Genomic DNA, 18,458 nt, shown 5'->3' with positions numbered 1-18,458 from the left:
CTCTAATTTAAAATCCTTCCATTTATTTCCCTAAGATTTAGCGATAACTTTAAACACTTTAACTAAATTACCCAGCGGCTTGGCAGCCATCACAGAGGCAAATCTTTTTAGAAATCCTAGCAATCTGTTAGATCATGGGTACTATGATATAAAATCTGCATGCTCCACATACAAAAATTAAATCAGTGCAATGGATACAAATGCATAATGCAAATGGTACCATTTCCAAAATGAGGGTACATGACCTGCTTCCAAATATTGAATCTCTATGTTTTCTTTCAGTCATTGACTTTCTAAATTTGGGCCAATTTATTCCCATTATACCTAAGTAAACCTACTTTGATTTTTTTTTTTAACAGTTATTTTATAATCAAATAGAGCCAGCCAGCCCTGATTCATGGATCCTGATGTTGCTAGGATACATGGTTTGGTACTTGATGAAACTATATCACTTCAAAAGGAGAAAACTTTCAAGTGTCCTAGAATATGACACTCCCGTCTTCCCCTGTGGAAGACAGGCCCAATCCTAGAGCTTCTCGGAAGCTCACAGACTGCAGGATTGGCCTCCCCTGCTTTGAAATAAGCAAGCATCCTCTCTTGGGGGGCTGTGCAATTGCTAAAACTAGTCAGGTTGGTCTTAAAGCAAGGAACACGCGTATTTATAATAAAACACGTTTTCATGTTTGTTTTACAGTGAAGAGAAAAAACCCAGAACCCCCAGATTTTATGTACTTTGAAAATATATTTAAAAACATTAAAAATTCTATATTTAAAACATATATTATATGTTAATTAGTACACTTAAATAGAACTTGTATTTACAATAGGCTTCTGATGCGGTTAAGTTTTAATGCCAATTTTTTTTTCAATAACATAATTATATAAATATACTAAAATACAATAAATATTTTTTTTGTTTTGTTTTTACATGGTGAATAATATCTTTACCATAGAGAAAACAAGGCCACAGACATTTACTTACATTTTCAATGGGAATCACCATAAAAAAGCAACAGGCCTGCCGGCATGCATGAAACACTTCTGCCACAAAGAGACCACAGCAAGACTTTAAAAACAAAACAAAACTGAACAGAACAAAAACGAACAGCAACAGAGAGAGATTTTAACAAAATAAATCTTAGGTCAACGTGAACCACCAAGCGTGTGACTGTGACGCATCCTATCAGGTAAGAGAGAGCCAGTGACCACACAGTTGCCGAATGTCTCCTACGCGACCACGTAACAGATCTGGCCTGTGCAGGACTTTGAGATGGCGCTGGGACTCCCTGTTTTAGGATTTTGTCCCTCAGAAGCAAGCTGCGAAAGTTCACGTACAGCAGATATTCGTTACATGTCAAAAATAATTACAAAGACAGCATTTTCAAACAGCACAAAACAAACCTACACTAAAGTCTTCCCTCTTCTAAAGACAGGTGTTCGGGTGGTTCCCTAAGGGGTAGGCTCGGCTCGCGAAAGACTGAACAAAGGGCAATCATTTGCGATGGTGTCTTCATGCCCTGGGTCACGGTGGAAGGCCTCTTTTGCTTACCCCTCGCCCTGCTAAGATGCAGCAACCTCTGCAGGCTTTCTGCTGTTCAAGGACTCTGGCCTAGGGCATTTTCAGGCTTGGGTAGTGGGCTGCGTGGGTGAGTGGGTTTAGCACTAATTCTCCCTGGGATCCGTGTCTCCCGCGACCACTACTCCAGACTCCCCACTTTACTTCTCCAACCCCGAGAGGGCAGAGGTGAGACAGGACGGGCAGGAGGCCGCGGAGGCCTTCACTGCAGGGCGTGACTCGCTCAGCGCCGGCCCGGCCTCTTCCATCGCGCAAGGCACCTTCAGGCCTTTGGTGTCCCAGATGTGCAGACACCTCCCCGAAGTCTTGTCTCTGGACAAGATTTTCTCTCGGTAGCCTTGGTCATCCGAACCTGAGTTTGGGGGCCTGTTCCTGTCCCTGCCCCCTTACCAAAAGTTCTCAGAAGACAAAACCCTGGTCTCCTCAAGTCTACTGTCCCAGCCGCAAGCGTTCCTGCCGCAAGCATCTTCTTCCTCCTTGCATCCGTCTCAAGATCACGGTGCCACACTCGGCTCTGAACCTGCTCCAGGCTAATCCAGCTTTAGGACAAATGACCCAGGGGCGCAGAGCTTCAGTCAGCCCGAGTGGGGTCCTCCAGCGAGAACCTCTTAGCACAGTTAGATAATGTAGGCACTTAAAGCGCGAGGTCCAAGCAACGCGACACAGTCATTGCAGAGCCGCCCCTGCAAAGTCCCTCAGAGGCCTCCCTTCCGGAATGTACCGTTGCCCACCCCCACCTAGACCTCAGGATGGCCCCCAGAAATTCCTCCTGCACCGCCCGGAGATGACGAGTCAGCTCCACGCGGCCTCCAGACGGCTGCGCAGTCTCCTGCCACCGGCAGTGTGGACTCCTGCCCTGATCTAGGCATTTCTGGGTCCGTACAGAGCTCCACCTTCCGCTTGCGAGACCACTCTTAAGCCTTCCCATGATTTTCTTAAGCCTTACAATGATTTACCCAAATGTCTACCCCTCGTAAAAAAGAATCTGTTTTTGTGTTTTGTTGTCTTTCTCTCCTCTTAAAAAAAAAAAAAGAAAAAAAAAGGAAAAGGAAAAAAAAAAAAGAAATCACTGTTCTCCATGCTTATAGGAGTGCTACGGTGGCAAAATTTGCTCACTTGTTCACAGCAGTGGTAAATTATTTCAGGGCGCGCAACTGATTTTTCTTCCTTTAAGAGAAAACGAAACAAAGAGGGGACCAGAGGGGGCGGGAGGGAAAGAATGTGCTCTAAGAAAATGTAGTTCTTTCCAACAAAAGCAGCCTCCCCTGACCACGTGGGAGGGCACGGGGGAGCCTAGGAGGTGCATCATGGGAAGTGGGCTGGGAACTTTGTTCGGTTGCCTTAATTTTTTATTCATTTTCCAGTCATCTGACTGATACTGCAAACATCTTTACAATATACAAATAAATCTTTTATCAACCAGAATATATATAGTGAAGGAATTCTTTCCCCATCCCTACCCCCTATGGGAACTAAAAAAGAAAAACAAAAACAAAACAAAACAACAAAACAAACAAAAAAAAAACACAAAACAAACAAAAAATATACCCCCCATCCCCCATTCCCTAAGCCAGTAAAGCGATGACAACAGCACCTTGACATTGTTTTAATTCCAACGCTATCAGAAGTTAAAAGCAGTAAAACAGAGAATAGTACTAACAAGAACGAAGATACTTACTGTCTAAAATGTAAACGGAATGTTTTGGTTCAAATTTTTGTCGGTTTTTTTTTTTTTTGTCTGTTTTCTGAAAGAGGACAGTTTATTATCGATTCACAATTAAAGCAGCATGCAATTTATTATTATCATTATTATTATTATTTTTTTAGACTTTTTACGTTTTCAATTCTTGGCAACGGCAACAAACCACAACATATTATCGAGGAATGTAATGCAGACTTTTTAAAGTTGTGCGCAAAATGACTGTTTCCCTTCTGGTCATGGATATGTCCAATAAATAGATTGTAGAACCACTGTACTGTATAAACTTCATTTATACATGCAGTTCATAAAATTATTTTTCTTAACTGAATAATTTACCCTGTTATGTATATATACAAATAGATAATTTTTGTCTCAATATAATCTATACAACATAAAGCCACTATCTTCCCCTCTTAATGGTCAGTGTACACACACAGGAAGTGTCTATCCTTATGAACCGCCAGCCAATTCTCTTTTTGCTATCCATGGTAAGGGCCCGCACGTACGACTGGGTAGTTCGGCACTGGGAGTTCCAATGCCTTTTGTCTATGCCCCTGCAGCCCTCCTTCGTGTAACCCATGGGATTGCACTTGGTCTCGTAGAAGTACTGCTTCAGTTGGCCTTTCGACACAGGGACTTTTTCGAGGACGGTGACCGTCCCGCCCGACATGTCCACTGCAGTCTTTTTGTCTGCCGCTGTCACCCACTCGCTAATGCTGTCGCACACGCTCAGCTCCCCGCGGCGGGCGGGGTCGGAGTGGCGCCGGACCCTCATCGACATGTTTGCAGCATCCAGGTAATTTTTGTATTCCTCAAGCAGAAAGAGAAGAGGAGGCTCCAAAGGCACTTGACTGCTGAGCATCACCCGGGAGGTATACAAGTCCGCGTCCTTATTGTTCTCTTCATTGGGCCGAACCTTCTGGTCCTCGTCCAACAGCTCTTCTATCACGTGTTCAAAAGTGTCGGCCAACGACGTCAGGCCTCTGGAACCCGCCTTGGGCCCACTCACGCTCTCCAGAGTCCCATGGGTCCGCACACCTGGGTAGGCCAAGCTGCCTTGTCCTCGGACGCTCGCTTCTTTCATGGGGGCAGCCTTCATGCAACCGAAGTATGAAATAACCATAGTAAGGAAAAGGATGGTCATCACTCTTCTCACCTGGTGGAACTGTAGGGAAAAAGCAGAAACAGGACACAGAACTCGTTAGGGCTTTCTCTTGCGAGGATGCAGTGCGGCCACGTGGTTGCTATTCCAGGCCATTCTGCAGGGTCAAGGGTCTTATGCGCTGGTGACAAACTCCAGCTGCACCAGACACCAGCTAACGCCGGCAGCGCGCTCTACGCGGCTTAATAGGTTTAATATAAACCAGGGACTGTGCAGGGTCTGCCGCAAGATGTGGCACTGAAACCTGAGCTTAGATGGCTTCTGAGCGAGCGAAAAAATGGTGGCTTCAAGTTTTCCTCCTTCCTCCCGCTTTAGCAGCTTTGTAAGTTTAATTTTTAATGATCTCTGCTCAGGCTGTCACAGGAAACACAAAATCAGAAATGTTACTAAGCAACAACTGCAAGTGCAATAGTAATTTTCCCCCCAAGTCAGCAACATGGTCCTGCTGCAGGAGCCTGTGACAGACGGGCAGTGGCCCGCGGGGCCTGGGGGGCCTCCGGCTCCGTGGTGCCCGGGCACCAGCGGCACCAGGAGAAAGAAGGCGGGGAGCTGGAAAGGGCCTTTCTTTCCATTGCCTTTTCCCCCCTCCCGTAGAGATCATCTATCAGAACAAAGCAGAAAGAGAACTCCAGCAAGCGTGGCAGATAAGGAGCCTGAAGGCCTCCGAGGACTCGCTCCCCGGCCCCAAGAAAGTTTACACGAGGGCTTGGGGCTCCCGACTTCGGCTGCCGCGTTCTCCTGCTGCACCTGCGTGGTCACAACTGAAGATGCTTTGCTTATTTCCAAACACACATCATTTTCTGCGCGGGGCTGGGGCCATGCACACAGCGCGAGTGCTCCGGGGCGAGCCGGCCACGCCGCCCTCCCGCGGGGCCCGCACCCGCACCGACACCTGCACCTGCACCCGCTGGCCACGGCGGGCCGGGCCCGCGGGGACGTGTCCGAGCACCTGTCCGGCGCCGGGTGGCATCCTGCACGTTCCCCAAGAGGCAGTGAGGGCCTCCTCCCCACCTCCAGGGTCCCCGGGAGCCCCGAGGGCCACCCCATGGGCCGGCTGCTGCACCCCAGCTGTCTGTCTACAGGCAGGCCTGGCAGTGGCCGGCACGGGGTCAACCAACACGGACATACCTACAGGCCGCCCCTCGGTGACCGTCACCCGGCGAAGGACATCAGCGCACTTACCTGGAGCACCAGGTCCCTTAGCAAGACACAGAGGCACCCTCAGCCCCCACCCCCGCAACTATTCCTGCTTCCCGGGCCCAGAGCAAGCGCTTGCAAGGCACAAACGTGCCAGGGTGTCGTCCTGTGCCAGCCAGCAGGACAAAGGACGGGCCTCCTTCTACCCAATGGAAGGCACCAACCTACCTCCACGCAACAGGCCATACTGCTGGTTCCGACAAACGAGGGTTTCCGTTCTCGGCTCTCACAGGAGACCACGAAGAGACAACCCCAAACACCCACAACTTTCCTGGTGGATCCACTCTCACTTTGCACCAACAGCAAGCACGCCCAGGCCCGTCTGGAGTACCTGAGGGTCCCGGGGCAGGAGGGCCCACGGGTTTGAATGAGCCACAGATACCCATGCCGCGAACAACTGAACTTTTTGTGCATGTTCTGGATTCTGCACCATCAAAGAAGCTTTCTGGTCCTGGCAGGTGGTATTGACACCACTGGATGAAAATCCTTCCTCCTGATGTTCCCAGCCCAAATTAAAACAACCCAAGGGCCACCTCAATGTAGGTCGAGGAAAGAATGCACATTTAGAGTACCGTACTCCAGCGGTCTGTATCACCCTGGTAGAGACTGGCTGCGATCAGTTATCTTTTAATATGATTTATTTCATTATATCTAAGATGCTGGCGTTATAAGACACACCATTTTATGTACCACCAGAAATAAAGAATGTAGTCAATTAAGCTATTGCTTCCTTTTTTTTTATTTTATCTTATTCATTCATGAGACACACAGAGAGAGAGGGAGAGAGGCAGAGACACAGGCAGAGGGAGAAGCAGGCTCCCTGCCGGGACCCGATGTGGGACTCGATCCTGGGACTCTGGGGTCACGCCCTGGGCCGAAGGCAGATGCTCCACCGCTGAGCCACCCGGGCGCCCCTAAACTATTGCTTTCTTTATCGCTGGGAACTGTTACCGTGTACTTACTGAGGAGCTCTTTGAGACTTATTTGGACACATTTTATCACATATAATTTTTCTGCAGATGTAACAAAAGAAAACTAAGCAAAATATATTGGTTAAGGCGATGACAGCTGTGATATCCTACCTGTGATTCCTACCTGGCCAACAAGAACAGTAAAATGATATCAACTGTAGGACACAACCCTTTCCAGAGATGTTAAAAATACAATTAAGAAAATGCTCATCTTAGAATTAATGAAAAAGAGTACGTTTCATAAATATTTACTAAGTGCCCACACGAGCTCCTTAAAATGACCCGAAGCACTCAGGCATCTTCAGCTGCAGAGTGGGGCAGCTGTCTCATCACCACTGCTACAGTAAGGAGTCTTTGAATGATACCTTTCCTACACTGGGCTTCAAGAAGTTTACTCTGCTTTTCACTGGTCTCAGCTTTTTACTAATAACTTCTTGGTTATCAAAGTATATATACCATTTTCTCAGCTCTTCCATAAGTAAATATTTCAGAAGAACAAAAGGTTCATCCTGAAGCCCCAAGGGGGGCGTCCTTCAAGGCTGGACATCTGCACAGACGAGTAACCAAGGACCTGGTGCTGAAGTCCCCCCCCACGGCCAGCCCTGCCCAGACGGACACTGCCCGGATGTTGCCCGCCGACCCGCCCACAAGGCCTTGTAATGTATCCAGCACCGAACTCAGTCCTTTTTCTGTGGGGGCCACCACGTTCCTTCCTCACTCTTTTGCTTCTGACAGTGATTTCCGAATGCTTGGGCCGTCCAGGCTGAAGGTGAGAGATCTTGGAATCAAGTCTGACCACATGATTTGGGTGTGGTCTTCAAATCCAATCAGTGAAGAAGTCCTGCTCATTTTTCCTTTCAAACACGTTTCTCATCCATCCCACTGCCACCCTCTTGGCTCAGCTGTCACCCCCTTGTTTCGGGATGACGATGCCCCCCGATGTACCTCACATCCTTTCTGATCCATCCAACTATGATGACCACTGGCTGACTCACCACTCTTAATCTCGTCGTTCTCTTACAAAAACCTGCAATGGCATTTCTGTTCCACTAGATCCTACCCAACCTCTTTTACCAAGCTGGGTATTCGCACTCTTCAAAACCTGGCTTTAACCTTACTCACCTCTGCTCTGATCAGACCAGAGGCCCTGGAGCCCCGTACACATTAAGGCCTGGAAGTGACTTGTCCCATTCTTCGGGCCAACTCTTTTCTCTCTATCTGACTAAGTCTTGTTTATCCTTCACAGCCCATTCAAGCTTCAGCTCATATGCGCCACCTTCTCTAATTGCCCCGCACACGCTGCCCTCCTTGTCTTCTAAAATTTGCACACTACATCTCACCTCGTACCTGGTTCCCTACTCGCTTGTTAATTGTTAACAGTGTTTGCGAACCATGGCCGGTCTGCAGTTAGATGATAAGCTCTCTGAGGGAATGAATCATGCCTGACCCGACTAATGCTTAACACAGAATAATATCATAGTTCTCAGGGAAAACTTACTAATGGGTTTCCTAAACCATGAGGAAAGACAGTTTTGACCCAATTTTCATGGGAAGTCTTTCCATTTGGAAAGCACCAGTGAGCCCACTGGAATTATCTGGCCACGTACAGGTCATGCTAACCCCAAATTATAGGCCCTAAGGGACTCGATAGATGTCAACGATCAGCCACACGGAATCTCTTTAGCTTCTGCAAAGGGGAAAGCTTTACTTGAAGAATTTCTAAAAGCAAATGACATGATATCATACGAACTGCCCCTATTTCTGTAGCTCTGTTTTTAATAGAAGCCCTTGGAAAAGCAGCCAGTGATAACAATGATCATGGCAAAGCTTGGGCTTTTTAGTCTTGTAACTGCCTCTTTTGCCTTGAACCTCTTCATTGAGTGATTTTAGATGTTGTATTAGGGAATCCCAAAAGCAAGTAAGAGCTTCCATGACAATTCCTGACATTTTAGCCGCTCAGACGAGTCTTCATTACGCCAGAGATAAAGAGGCGGTATGTAATGCTGCTAAGGAGACTGTTAGTCTACACAGCTGTTGATATGCAATAAAACAACTGGTGCTAATTTTGCTCCAAGGTTTCCAACAATCAACTCCATCATACCTATAAGATGCTAGGAAGGAGTTTTTTGGTTTGTTTTTTGTTTTTTTTTAGCCCTATTCTCAAAAAATTAAATATAGTACACAGGGCTAAAAAGAAAATCGACAAAATGGAAGGAAAGTTTAGTTTTAAGCATGACTCCAAAGTCTTCAACATTCAACCAGGTGAATATCCAGGACAGGATGCTGTAGCAACGACTTACATTTGTCTAAAAGACTACAGCACATTCACAAGTATGATCTAACTTGATTGTGACAAGGAGGTAAGACAGGGTATTATTATCCGCATTATACAGATGAGACAATTATGGTTCAGAGAGGTTAACAGGTTACCTCTTTGTCCAAGTTTTCACCATCAGGACCCGCTGCCGGGTTTAGAATATGTAACCGCAGGGAGAAGAGAGGCTCTGCTACAAAGAGTGGTCAGAGGAGGAGCTTTTAAGATGTGGCCACGGTTCTCTGCAGGTGTGTGTACCCTGGAGCCCAACTTTCTAAAGGCAGCACCTCTGAGATACTACTTTGTAGTATTGGATTAATTGTGACCTAGAAGTCCCTTCCACTTTAAGGCTTGATTATTTCAGGAGATGGGATTTCAGACAACATGGTCTTCCTCTAAAGGAAAGCTCTGCAAAAAATTTAAGCATGTTAGATAGAACAACACTTCCATGGCCAAAGCTAGGAAGGGAAAGCAAAAGCAACAGGGGTAATTCAGGCACACAGAAGAAAAAACACAAAGCCAGTCCCTTAGAGTTTTGTCTATGAGCATGCTATCAAAGCAAGCAGTTTAAAGATATGGCTGCTCAGCGTAGTCCTATAAGCAACAAGGATAATGGTACTGTTGAAGAAATTATCAATTAATAGTTAATTCCTGACATATATGACGCAAACCTATTCAAAGACCACCTTAATGCAATCTTGCAGATCAATGTAAGATGTAAAATCTTTCATTTGTATCCAGTTTCACTACATGCATAGATTAGCCTTTGCTTGTTCAATCATCGTACAAGGAATCTAATTCCAAATGTTACAGTGTAGGAGGGAAGTAGGACATATATTTAAGTAACTAAAACAGAAAGGTAGACACGATCCAGGAAAAGTAAAAAGAAAAAATTCTATAAAGAGAAAGAGGTTACTTCCAGTTAGAGAATGAAGAATGCTTTGTGAAGAGGAAGGCAAAGGATGGGGATGATTTAGACGTGTCCAGAAAGGACGCTGACGGATGGATGGAGGCTTGGTTAGGAGTCATGGAGTACATTTCCCCAGAGAAGAGCTTTGGAAGAGAATGGCGAGAAATAACAGAGAGTGACTGTCAGATTCTGGAAGGCTCTCAGGGTGATGCTTAACGAGTCTGGATCTTGCCTTACAGGCATGGGAGAGCCAGTGAGAGTTTCTGAGCAGGAAAATGCTTCCAGAGAGCCAGTTTATCACCAGGTGTAGGGGGACCTTGAGTAACAGAGTGGGACAGACCAGTTAACTGGCTGGTTTTCTTCTCAGTAAACTTTAAAAATAAATAGCGAGGGGCACCTGAGTGGCTCAGTCGACTCTTGATTTTGGCTCAGGTCATGATCTCTGGGTGGTGAGGTTGAGCCCTATGTCCAGCTCTGTGCTAGGCATGGAGCCTGCTTAACATTCTCTCTCTCTCTCTTCCCCAGCCCTGTGTGCACATGCGCTCTCAAAAAGAAAGAAAGAAAGAAAGAAAGAAAGAAAGAAAGAAAGAAAGAAAGAAAGAAAGAATGAATTAGTGAACAGTTACTTCAGTGTGAGATTGGGGTTCTGGGCTTGGGTATATCTTTTAACTTATTTCTATCTTCTATTCTCTACTGTTAGGCTGAAGTGAGTTGCAAAAGCAGAAGGGGTTGGAGAAAAGTGTGCAGGGATGAGTGGTACCCACGGGCCAGGTCTGGGTTGGCTGAAAGAACACCATGGAGCGAGGCAGAGGGAAGACGGGAATCGAAACTCTCATTCCAATTATAATTACACTGAACTTGGATTCTACTGCTCAGCACTTTTAATTCAAAGATCTCTAAACACTTTGCAAATATTAACTAATTAAGACTCATAGGACCCCAGAGGTGCAGGTAACTATAATTATCCCCCTTCTGTACAGGAGGAAAGAGGACCAGAGTTTTTAATCAACTCATCCACTCTCTGTGGTTCCCCTGATAGAACAAGGTCAGAACCTGAGATTCCAAAGGAAAACTAGGCCTTCAACTACAGAGACCAGTTTCTTTTATCCCTCTGCATTATTTTCCCATTAGGTATATACTGCTTGGCTGAGAAGAATATAAACGACAACAACTCAAAAACAGAAAACTTCATATTCCTCAAAGAAAATACTTGGCAGTTGGCATCCATAAATAAGACGGCGGTGGGGGCCTAATGATCATGACAGATGCTCACCTACTTGCCTGAATGACCAACCAATTGAAACTAACAAATATTTTAGGAAATGAAATCTGATAATGCAGATGTTCCAAAGCTATGGAGGAAGTGCCTTTAAAAATGAAATTTTTAACCATAATGTATTTTACGTTCATGTGCAACCAATTATGCTTTCTACACAACACAGTCCCTCAAACCAGAGTACGCTCTGATCCCCTAGTATGCTCCACGGAGTTGTGACATTTGTAGACACAGAATGTCTTACTCAGAGTGCCAGAGAAACTGCTGGTTCTTACAGACCCAGAATAATACAGACACATAATTATCATGTAAAAAAGTATAGCCCCTTGAATTACTAATTTGATAGATAAATTACATACCACTTTTGATAGCAAGCATATAGCTCTGATGCTCTATTAACACCCTTTATTCCATTCCATCCTTGAAAAAAGCAAAAATCTTTCTACTGGCCAGAGACCTAAGTCACCCAGGGGTAAAGCAGGACCGTAGTCTCCAGTAGGATGGGGATGGGTCTTCTCTCTGATTTACAATTTGTACAGTACCTTGTATAAAGTAGGTTCCCACACAGGCTAAATGACTCTCTTCCCTTCGCGCTGGTAATATTTGTGTAGTATTTAGGGAGGTGAAATCAAAGTAAGAATGGTAAGTCTTAAAATGAGATGGAACAAGTTTTGGAATAAGGGTAGGAAATGCCTGGCACAAGGACCAGGTCTGGTCAGAGATCACCCAACCTGTCATTCCAATCCCAGGCACGGCTGTCACCATCCAAAGGTCCCTAAGTTCCTCCAACACTACTGCCCCAAGAAACCTACTCTTCTACTGTAACCAAGGAAGAACCCCTGAAAGCCAGAGCCACCCACAGCTGGCAGCTCATCTAAGCCCTGCCCCTCACCTTCGCCTCCTCTTCAGAGAGCAATCCCACCCAAACAATGCACGTCTCTGTAATAGAGTTTCCAGCACACACAGGTCACTGGCCTATCAAACGAATAGATGGATTCAAAATTTTGTTTTTTAAAATACATTTTTAACTCCTATTAAAAAATATTCTATTTATGTATTTATTTATTTTGAGAGAGCAAGTGTGCAAGCTCACGTGGGCAGGGGGAGGGTCAAGGGGGAAGGGAGAAGCTAGAGAATGCCAAGCAGACTCGTGCTGAGCGTGGAGCCTGATGCTGGGCTCAATCTCACGACCCTGGGCTCCATCTCACGACCCTGAGATCATGATCTGAGCTAGACTCTTACCTGGCTGAGCTAGCCAGGTGCCTCTTAAACTGCTGGTTTTTAGATCATAAGAACAAAATGGCAGTTAACACTCAATTAATAAAAAGCCTGACCTCTTTATTTAGGATTCCATTATCTTTATTATAAACAAATCTCACCTGAAATTCTAAAGTTCAGATTTAACAGTATTCTATTACTATTTTTCTTGACTTTTTTAAGTCTATCCTAAGTTATAGTTAATTAACATACAGCGTTATGTTAATTTCAACTGTAAAACATAGTGATTCAACAATTCCATACATCACCCGGTGCTCATCACAAGGGCACACCTTAACCCCTATCACCTGTTTAACCCATCCCCCATACCTCTTCCATCTGGTAACCATCAGTTTGTTCTCTGTAATGAAGAGTCTGTTTCTTGATTCGTTTCTCTCTCTCTTTTTTCCCCTTTGCTCATTTCTTTTGTTTCTAAAATTCCCTATATTAATGAAATCATATGGTATTTGTCACTCTTTGAACAATGTTCTAATTTTTAAATTGCAAAAAAACAATGCATTATCAAATTCCCATACATGGCAGACAGAAATCTTGATTTTCCATATGATCAAGGTTCCTTTAAGTTTCAATGGCCCAGTTTGTAAGGAAGGACCTGGAAAAAATAATTGAAACCTTGCTTCTCAAAGTGAGCTCCATGGGCCAGAAGCAATAGCATCACCTAGGAGCTTATAAGAAACGAAGAACCTCAGCTTCCTTTCCTCCATCCCACCCACCCTATCCACTAAAACAATCTGTACTTCCACAAGATTCACATATACTTCAAGGTGATTTGTATCCTTATTAAGGTTGAGGAACGCTGGATTGTAAATGACAGAGAGAAGGAAAGTTACTTAAGATAAGGAAATGAAAGGGTTAATTGGGTTCAACTTAAGTATCTGGTACATTCTGCGCTTACCTGCCGTCTCTCCTCATTGGTTCAACTCATTTTATTGGGACATTTATTATGTAGGAAAATATTTTTCCTTTTGTAATGATACTAAATAAGTCTGTGTTCCCTTTAGCTCTGTTGTCTTTTCCACTATTGTGTTTACACATACAGTGCAGGATGCCTATAAACATGATGGACTGAATGAGAATTTATATTGTATTACTGACCTGAATCTGGACTTCCACTCAATCACTAATTTCTATTTCCACGCTACAAAGCAAGTACAAGCATAATTGGCTTCCCGGATCACTTCCAAAGCCTAACATCATTCCCTCGATCAGAATCAGACTGGAAATGACACCGACGGCATTAGCAGGTGATAGATTTCCACACACATGAATATTCTTTTCAGCCAGATGTCTCTGGTGGTGAAACAGAGACAGAGGCAGGGAAAACTGACTCACTCACCACATGAAGATTTGTTTCTAAGCCTCTCCTACAACTAACCGATTAGCGAACTCCTACCACCTAACTCCTAAATAAAATTCGTAAAACAGCAGCAGTGGCAACAACAACAAAACCCTGAAACAGATCAAGCATCCAAATCCTCTAACCAACCCCAATTCATCTTTATGTCAGTAGGGTACACAGCAGGCAACCCGATTTCTCAGTCGGGTTCTGACAACTGGGATCATCTCCTTTAAGACTGGAGGAGGTTAAAGGGGGGGAGGGGAAGTCAGCTTTCTAAAGAAAAGCCTAAAAATTTTTGAGTCACTGGGATATCATCCGGGAGCTGATGGGGGTAGTTTCATCAACAGAACTGGAGATTGCTTCACTGTTTAGGTTTTTTTTTTTTTTTCAAAGGATTGCAAAGACAGCTAGTTCCCAAACACCCGAGTCACCGAGTCACCAGTACATATACAGATGAGTCACTCGGGAACTCTGATAGTGTTGCTGTTACATCACCTGCAAATGGGTGGGACTGAGAGGACACAGAACCCCCTTTCCCAGGTGCAGTCCTAAGTACTACTGGTTTCCACCTCGAGCCGCACACAGTACAGATGTGAGCACAGCTAAGGGACTGCCCCCTCCAGATGACAAACAGGGTGCACCTACTACCAGGTGGTGCTGTGAACCCACAGCAGAGCACGGCCTTCCCAGCTCCGGGATCCAGGAATAAGCATGCTCTGTACTTCACGGAAAGTGAAGAAGGGGGGTGCAAGAGGGGGGGTGTGACTGCACGCTTTGTCCCCAAGGGAGAACATACAGACACCCTTTCAAGCCAGAGGATAAGAGGAATCCCCCTTTAAAAAAAGTTTGCCACAAGGCCGACATGGAGAACAAACAAGCCAGAACAATTACAATTACAGACAAAGACCAAAAACAAGCAAGAGAGACGACTGCGGTCTCTCTGCTCAGAATTGGAAACTTCCAGTTGACAGGTGGCTGGAAAGGTGTTGCCGGGCCCCCTCCGAATTCCTGCGAGCAGGTGCTACGGCAATTCTGGCAGCTGTGAGCCCACGCCCAGCAGACACGTCTCCACACTAACACAGGCTTAGTGGGCCCGGAGCTGTTGGTGAAGGCCTGGCGGTCCCAGCGTTTCCACGGATGGAGCGCCTGAAATCCTCCACAGCCAGTGATTTCCCTCCCGCGGCTAGCCAGTCACCTGAGCGCATTCCATCACAGACTATCCGCTCACGAGAGCCATCGCAATCCAAACTGGAAGCCTTCGGGGGCACTACTGCCAAGGGGTCGAATGAGCCTGGGACACATGACTCCCACCTGGTGAAGACACCTCCCCCTAGACCAGACCCTATCCTCTGAACTGCATCGGAGAACACGGGTTCCTACAAAGCAAGGGGTGAAACACAGGTCGGGGAAGAAGCCAGACAGAGGGGGTGCCCCTGGAATGAGAGGGGCAGCCCCTTTAAAGCCCCACCAGGCAATCCTAAGGGAAAGACGTCCCACAAGGGGATGTCGGTAGCTCCCTGTTGCTCACCTTCATGAGACCATTTTCAGGGATCAGTGTGTTAAACTCTGCACGCCGCAGCCCTCCCTCTGGGATGCACAGTCACGCCATGAGGATGCGTGTGGGCAGCTGCCAAGACGTGTGTGGACGTGCAGCCCTTTCTGCAGAAACTCAACGTTCCAGGCCTTAACTAGGATTAACCTCCTGCGCACGTGGGGAAAACTGGTGCCTCTGCTGCACACATCCATTTGTCCTTCGGGCTATTTTTGCATCTAACTCTACAATTTTTTTCTTTTTTTTTTTTAAAGATTTTATTTATTCATGAGAGACAGACAGAGAGAGAGAGAGAGAGAGAGAGAGAGAGGCAGAGACACAGGCAGAGGGAAAAGCAGTCTCCATGCAGGGAGCCTGATGTGGGACTCGATCCCAGGGCTGAGGGCGGCACTAAACCGCTGAGCCACCCAGGGATCCCCTACAATTTCTTTTAATCACTTAAAAGAGCACAGGGATGTGCCCGTTCTTTGCAGCCTTATGCAGGAGCAAACACCATGCAGTTGGTTCTCCTGCCCACTGCCCTCCCGCATCCCCAGCTCTTCTCAGTGTCCCCGCTCACGTGAACAGCTCACGCCGGCCAGTTTCTGGGCCCTGTGCATAATGAGCCATGTGGACCCTGTTCCAGAAACTGGCCATGTTCCAGAGCTACTATAAAATACAAGGAAAATATTAACATCTCGGATGACAAAAGATCCATATGGCTGGTCAGAAAATATCCACATCGCTTAAGCCAATAGACTGTACCTTTATGGAAACACTCGATTCTGTTTCATGAGCATCGGGACTGTGAGAACATCTGTTTGTCTCCCTCCCTTTTCACTAAACATTGATTCCCACAGAATACATGCAAACTCAAACACCAACATATTTAATCTAAGCAACAGGATGAGGGATGTGTTTTTTATCTACATAGTGTCTGTAAGCAAACATAGCACTGGTGGTAGTGGCGGGTTGGGGGGGTTGTAGATTTTGGGAGAAGTTGTGGGCAGCTGGATAAATAACCTCTCTGTATTAAAAATGATTAAAGATAACAGCTAACATTTATAAGCTGCAAGATGGATACCCCAGTTATCCACAGCTTACAGCAAAGAAAGCTGATGCTCAGGATGCCTGGGTGGCTCAGTGGTTGAGCGTCTGCCTTCAGCTCAGGCCATGATCCCAGGGTCCCGGGATCAAGTCCGGCATCAGGCTCCCCACAGGGAGCCTGCTTCTCCCTCTGCCTATGTCTCTCAGGAATAAATAAAATCTTAAAAAAAAAAAGAAGAAAAGAAAACTGAGGCTCAGAGAGGTTCAATAAATTACTTAAAGACACACGGTAGAAATGGAATTTGAACCAGAGCTTGCATGCTTCTTTCCACATGGGGTCAGATGTGGATGGGATCTTATATTTTGAGGGAGGTCTACTTGGCAGAGACACCTTCAAACCCTAAGCATCAATTTCATATTTACTTAAGCAAAGTCCTCTATGATCATTCCTGATAAGCAGTTTATTGACACACTAATTCCACAAAAGTTGACTCTAACCCGAATATTCCTGTTTTACTATCTCTTCCCCATATTGAATCGTCAAGGTCTCAGCCCTACATGCCTACTTAATAGGGCATAGTGTCAACACAATGCACGGAGGTAATTTGTTTGAAATGTCAGAACATTTTCCTAGAAGATCTCATTGGGCCAGGAACAGAACCACGTGCTTTTTAGGTCACTAACCATAACTGGCAAATAGCCCCAACTCCACCTGAGTAAGAATGATTTCAATCAAGACCCAAGTGCCAAGGTGCCTAAGGAAACAACAACAACATAAAATCTTTCCTTTTAGTACCAACCTAATCCTCTCCAAGTCGAGACGCCTGGTTCCCTAGGCCACCCCACCTGTGACTCACGTCATACTCCCATTCTTCAAGAACAGAGCTGAGAGGCTGAGACGGAAGTGAAACAAAAAGTATGGCAGGACAACCTCAAATATATTAAGGAGTAGTTCATGCAACTAGTTATGACCACAAAGACAGGGGAACAGATGATCCAACACGGATGGAGCAGAGGACCCTCCGAGTGCGCCCACAAGAGAAATCAAGCCCAAAGAGCCAAAGGAACAAGGGTTGTGAAGACCTTACATGGGTTCCCTGCCTCCAAATGGGTGCCCAGAGGCCCGTGGGCTGAACAGCAAAGGCCAAGTGGACCCCCCAGCCACACTGAGTCGATACAACACATACACCGAAGAGGACATCCTGAACGTGTGTGGCAGGTTGGACGCATCATGGCACAAAAACCAGAATGCCACACTTCTGGCCCCCCGTCAGCCCGTGGATGACAGCAGACTTCTAGAGAGGCAGCTGCAAAGAGCCTGAGAATAGAACTGGAAATGCCTGTTTTGAAAGCCCTCACAGGTATTAACAAAAGAAAATGTGTCTTTATCAGCGGTGTGTCAGCTAAGCTTCTGGAGGGCCACCCTAAGCCTTGTGTGGGCCATCAGTCATCGCTGCAACTCCCCAGGTCAGCCAGGCCACACCCAGGACGAGGAGTGGCTTTCCCTTTTAAAGAGGCCCCATCAAAAATTCTATGAAAAAGAACCATTCCGCCACTTTTCTAGGCAAACTAAAGGGATTTTTTTTTCCTAATTAAAGCACATGGTCTGTAGAGAAAAGTAAGACTAAGAATCAATCTTTTCAATGAGATTGGTAGAGTCATGTGAACGTGACCGGAAATGTATGCTTTTCAAAATGTGGAGATATTATCTGGGCTCTAAACCCCATGTTTTTCCACGATCCCCTATTTGTATGCTGCAGGGAACCGGCTGGCAACTTTACGGGAGAAGTGCAGCAATACTGCGGCACAGTTCGATGTTTACACTGTACGCCATCAGTTTTAATTTATCTTATAAAGTACTGATTATTCAATCACACATCTTCAGGAAAGCGCAAAATCATTCCTGAAAAGTGCAGCCCCTGGGGTGTGAAGGTTCTAAAGCCCAGCAAGGCTTCATCTGTGATTTGGGATGGATCTCAGGACCTAGAAACAAGGTTAACTTGCTACATCCCAGTAGTGACTAAAATCAAGACGTCTGTTGGGTGCCATCTCAATTTCTGGTAAATTTCCTAGAAGAAACTGGGCAATGAAGACCTGAGTTCTGGGCATGCTTTTCCCACTTGTTATTAAGTTGATCCTATGAACTGGCTGATAA

General features: G+C 45.8%; 1 protein-coding gene across 5 annotated transcripts in view; it reads right to left on the bottom strand.

Annotated features, from left to right (window-relative positions):
- Positions 1-829: 829 nt before the first annotated feature.
- Positions 830-18,458, bottom strand: part of BDNF (brain derived neurotrophic factor) — a 53,679-nt gene continuing 36,050 nt past the window's right edge. For all 5 annotated transcript variants that reach the window (XM_072793725.1, XM_072793727.1, XM_072793726.1 and 2 more), the window contains exon 2: positions 830-4,443. In XM_072793725.1, coding sequence (XP_072649826.1) covers positions 3,679-4,443 — 765 coding nt within the window. In that variant the 3' untranslated portion in view covers positions 830-3,678. The remainder of the gene's footprint in view (positions 4,444-18,458) is intronic.

Source organism: Canis lupus, chromosome 23, assembly GCF_048164855.1.
Source record: "Canis lupus baileyi chromosome 23, mCanLup2.hap1, whole genome shotgun sequence".
NCBI lineage: Eukaryota > Metazoa > Chordata > Mammalia > Carnivora > Canidae > Canis > Canis lupus.
The sequence above is the reverse complement of the archived record's forward strand: the minus strand, read 5'-3'. Positions and strand labels throughout refer to the sequence as shown.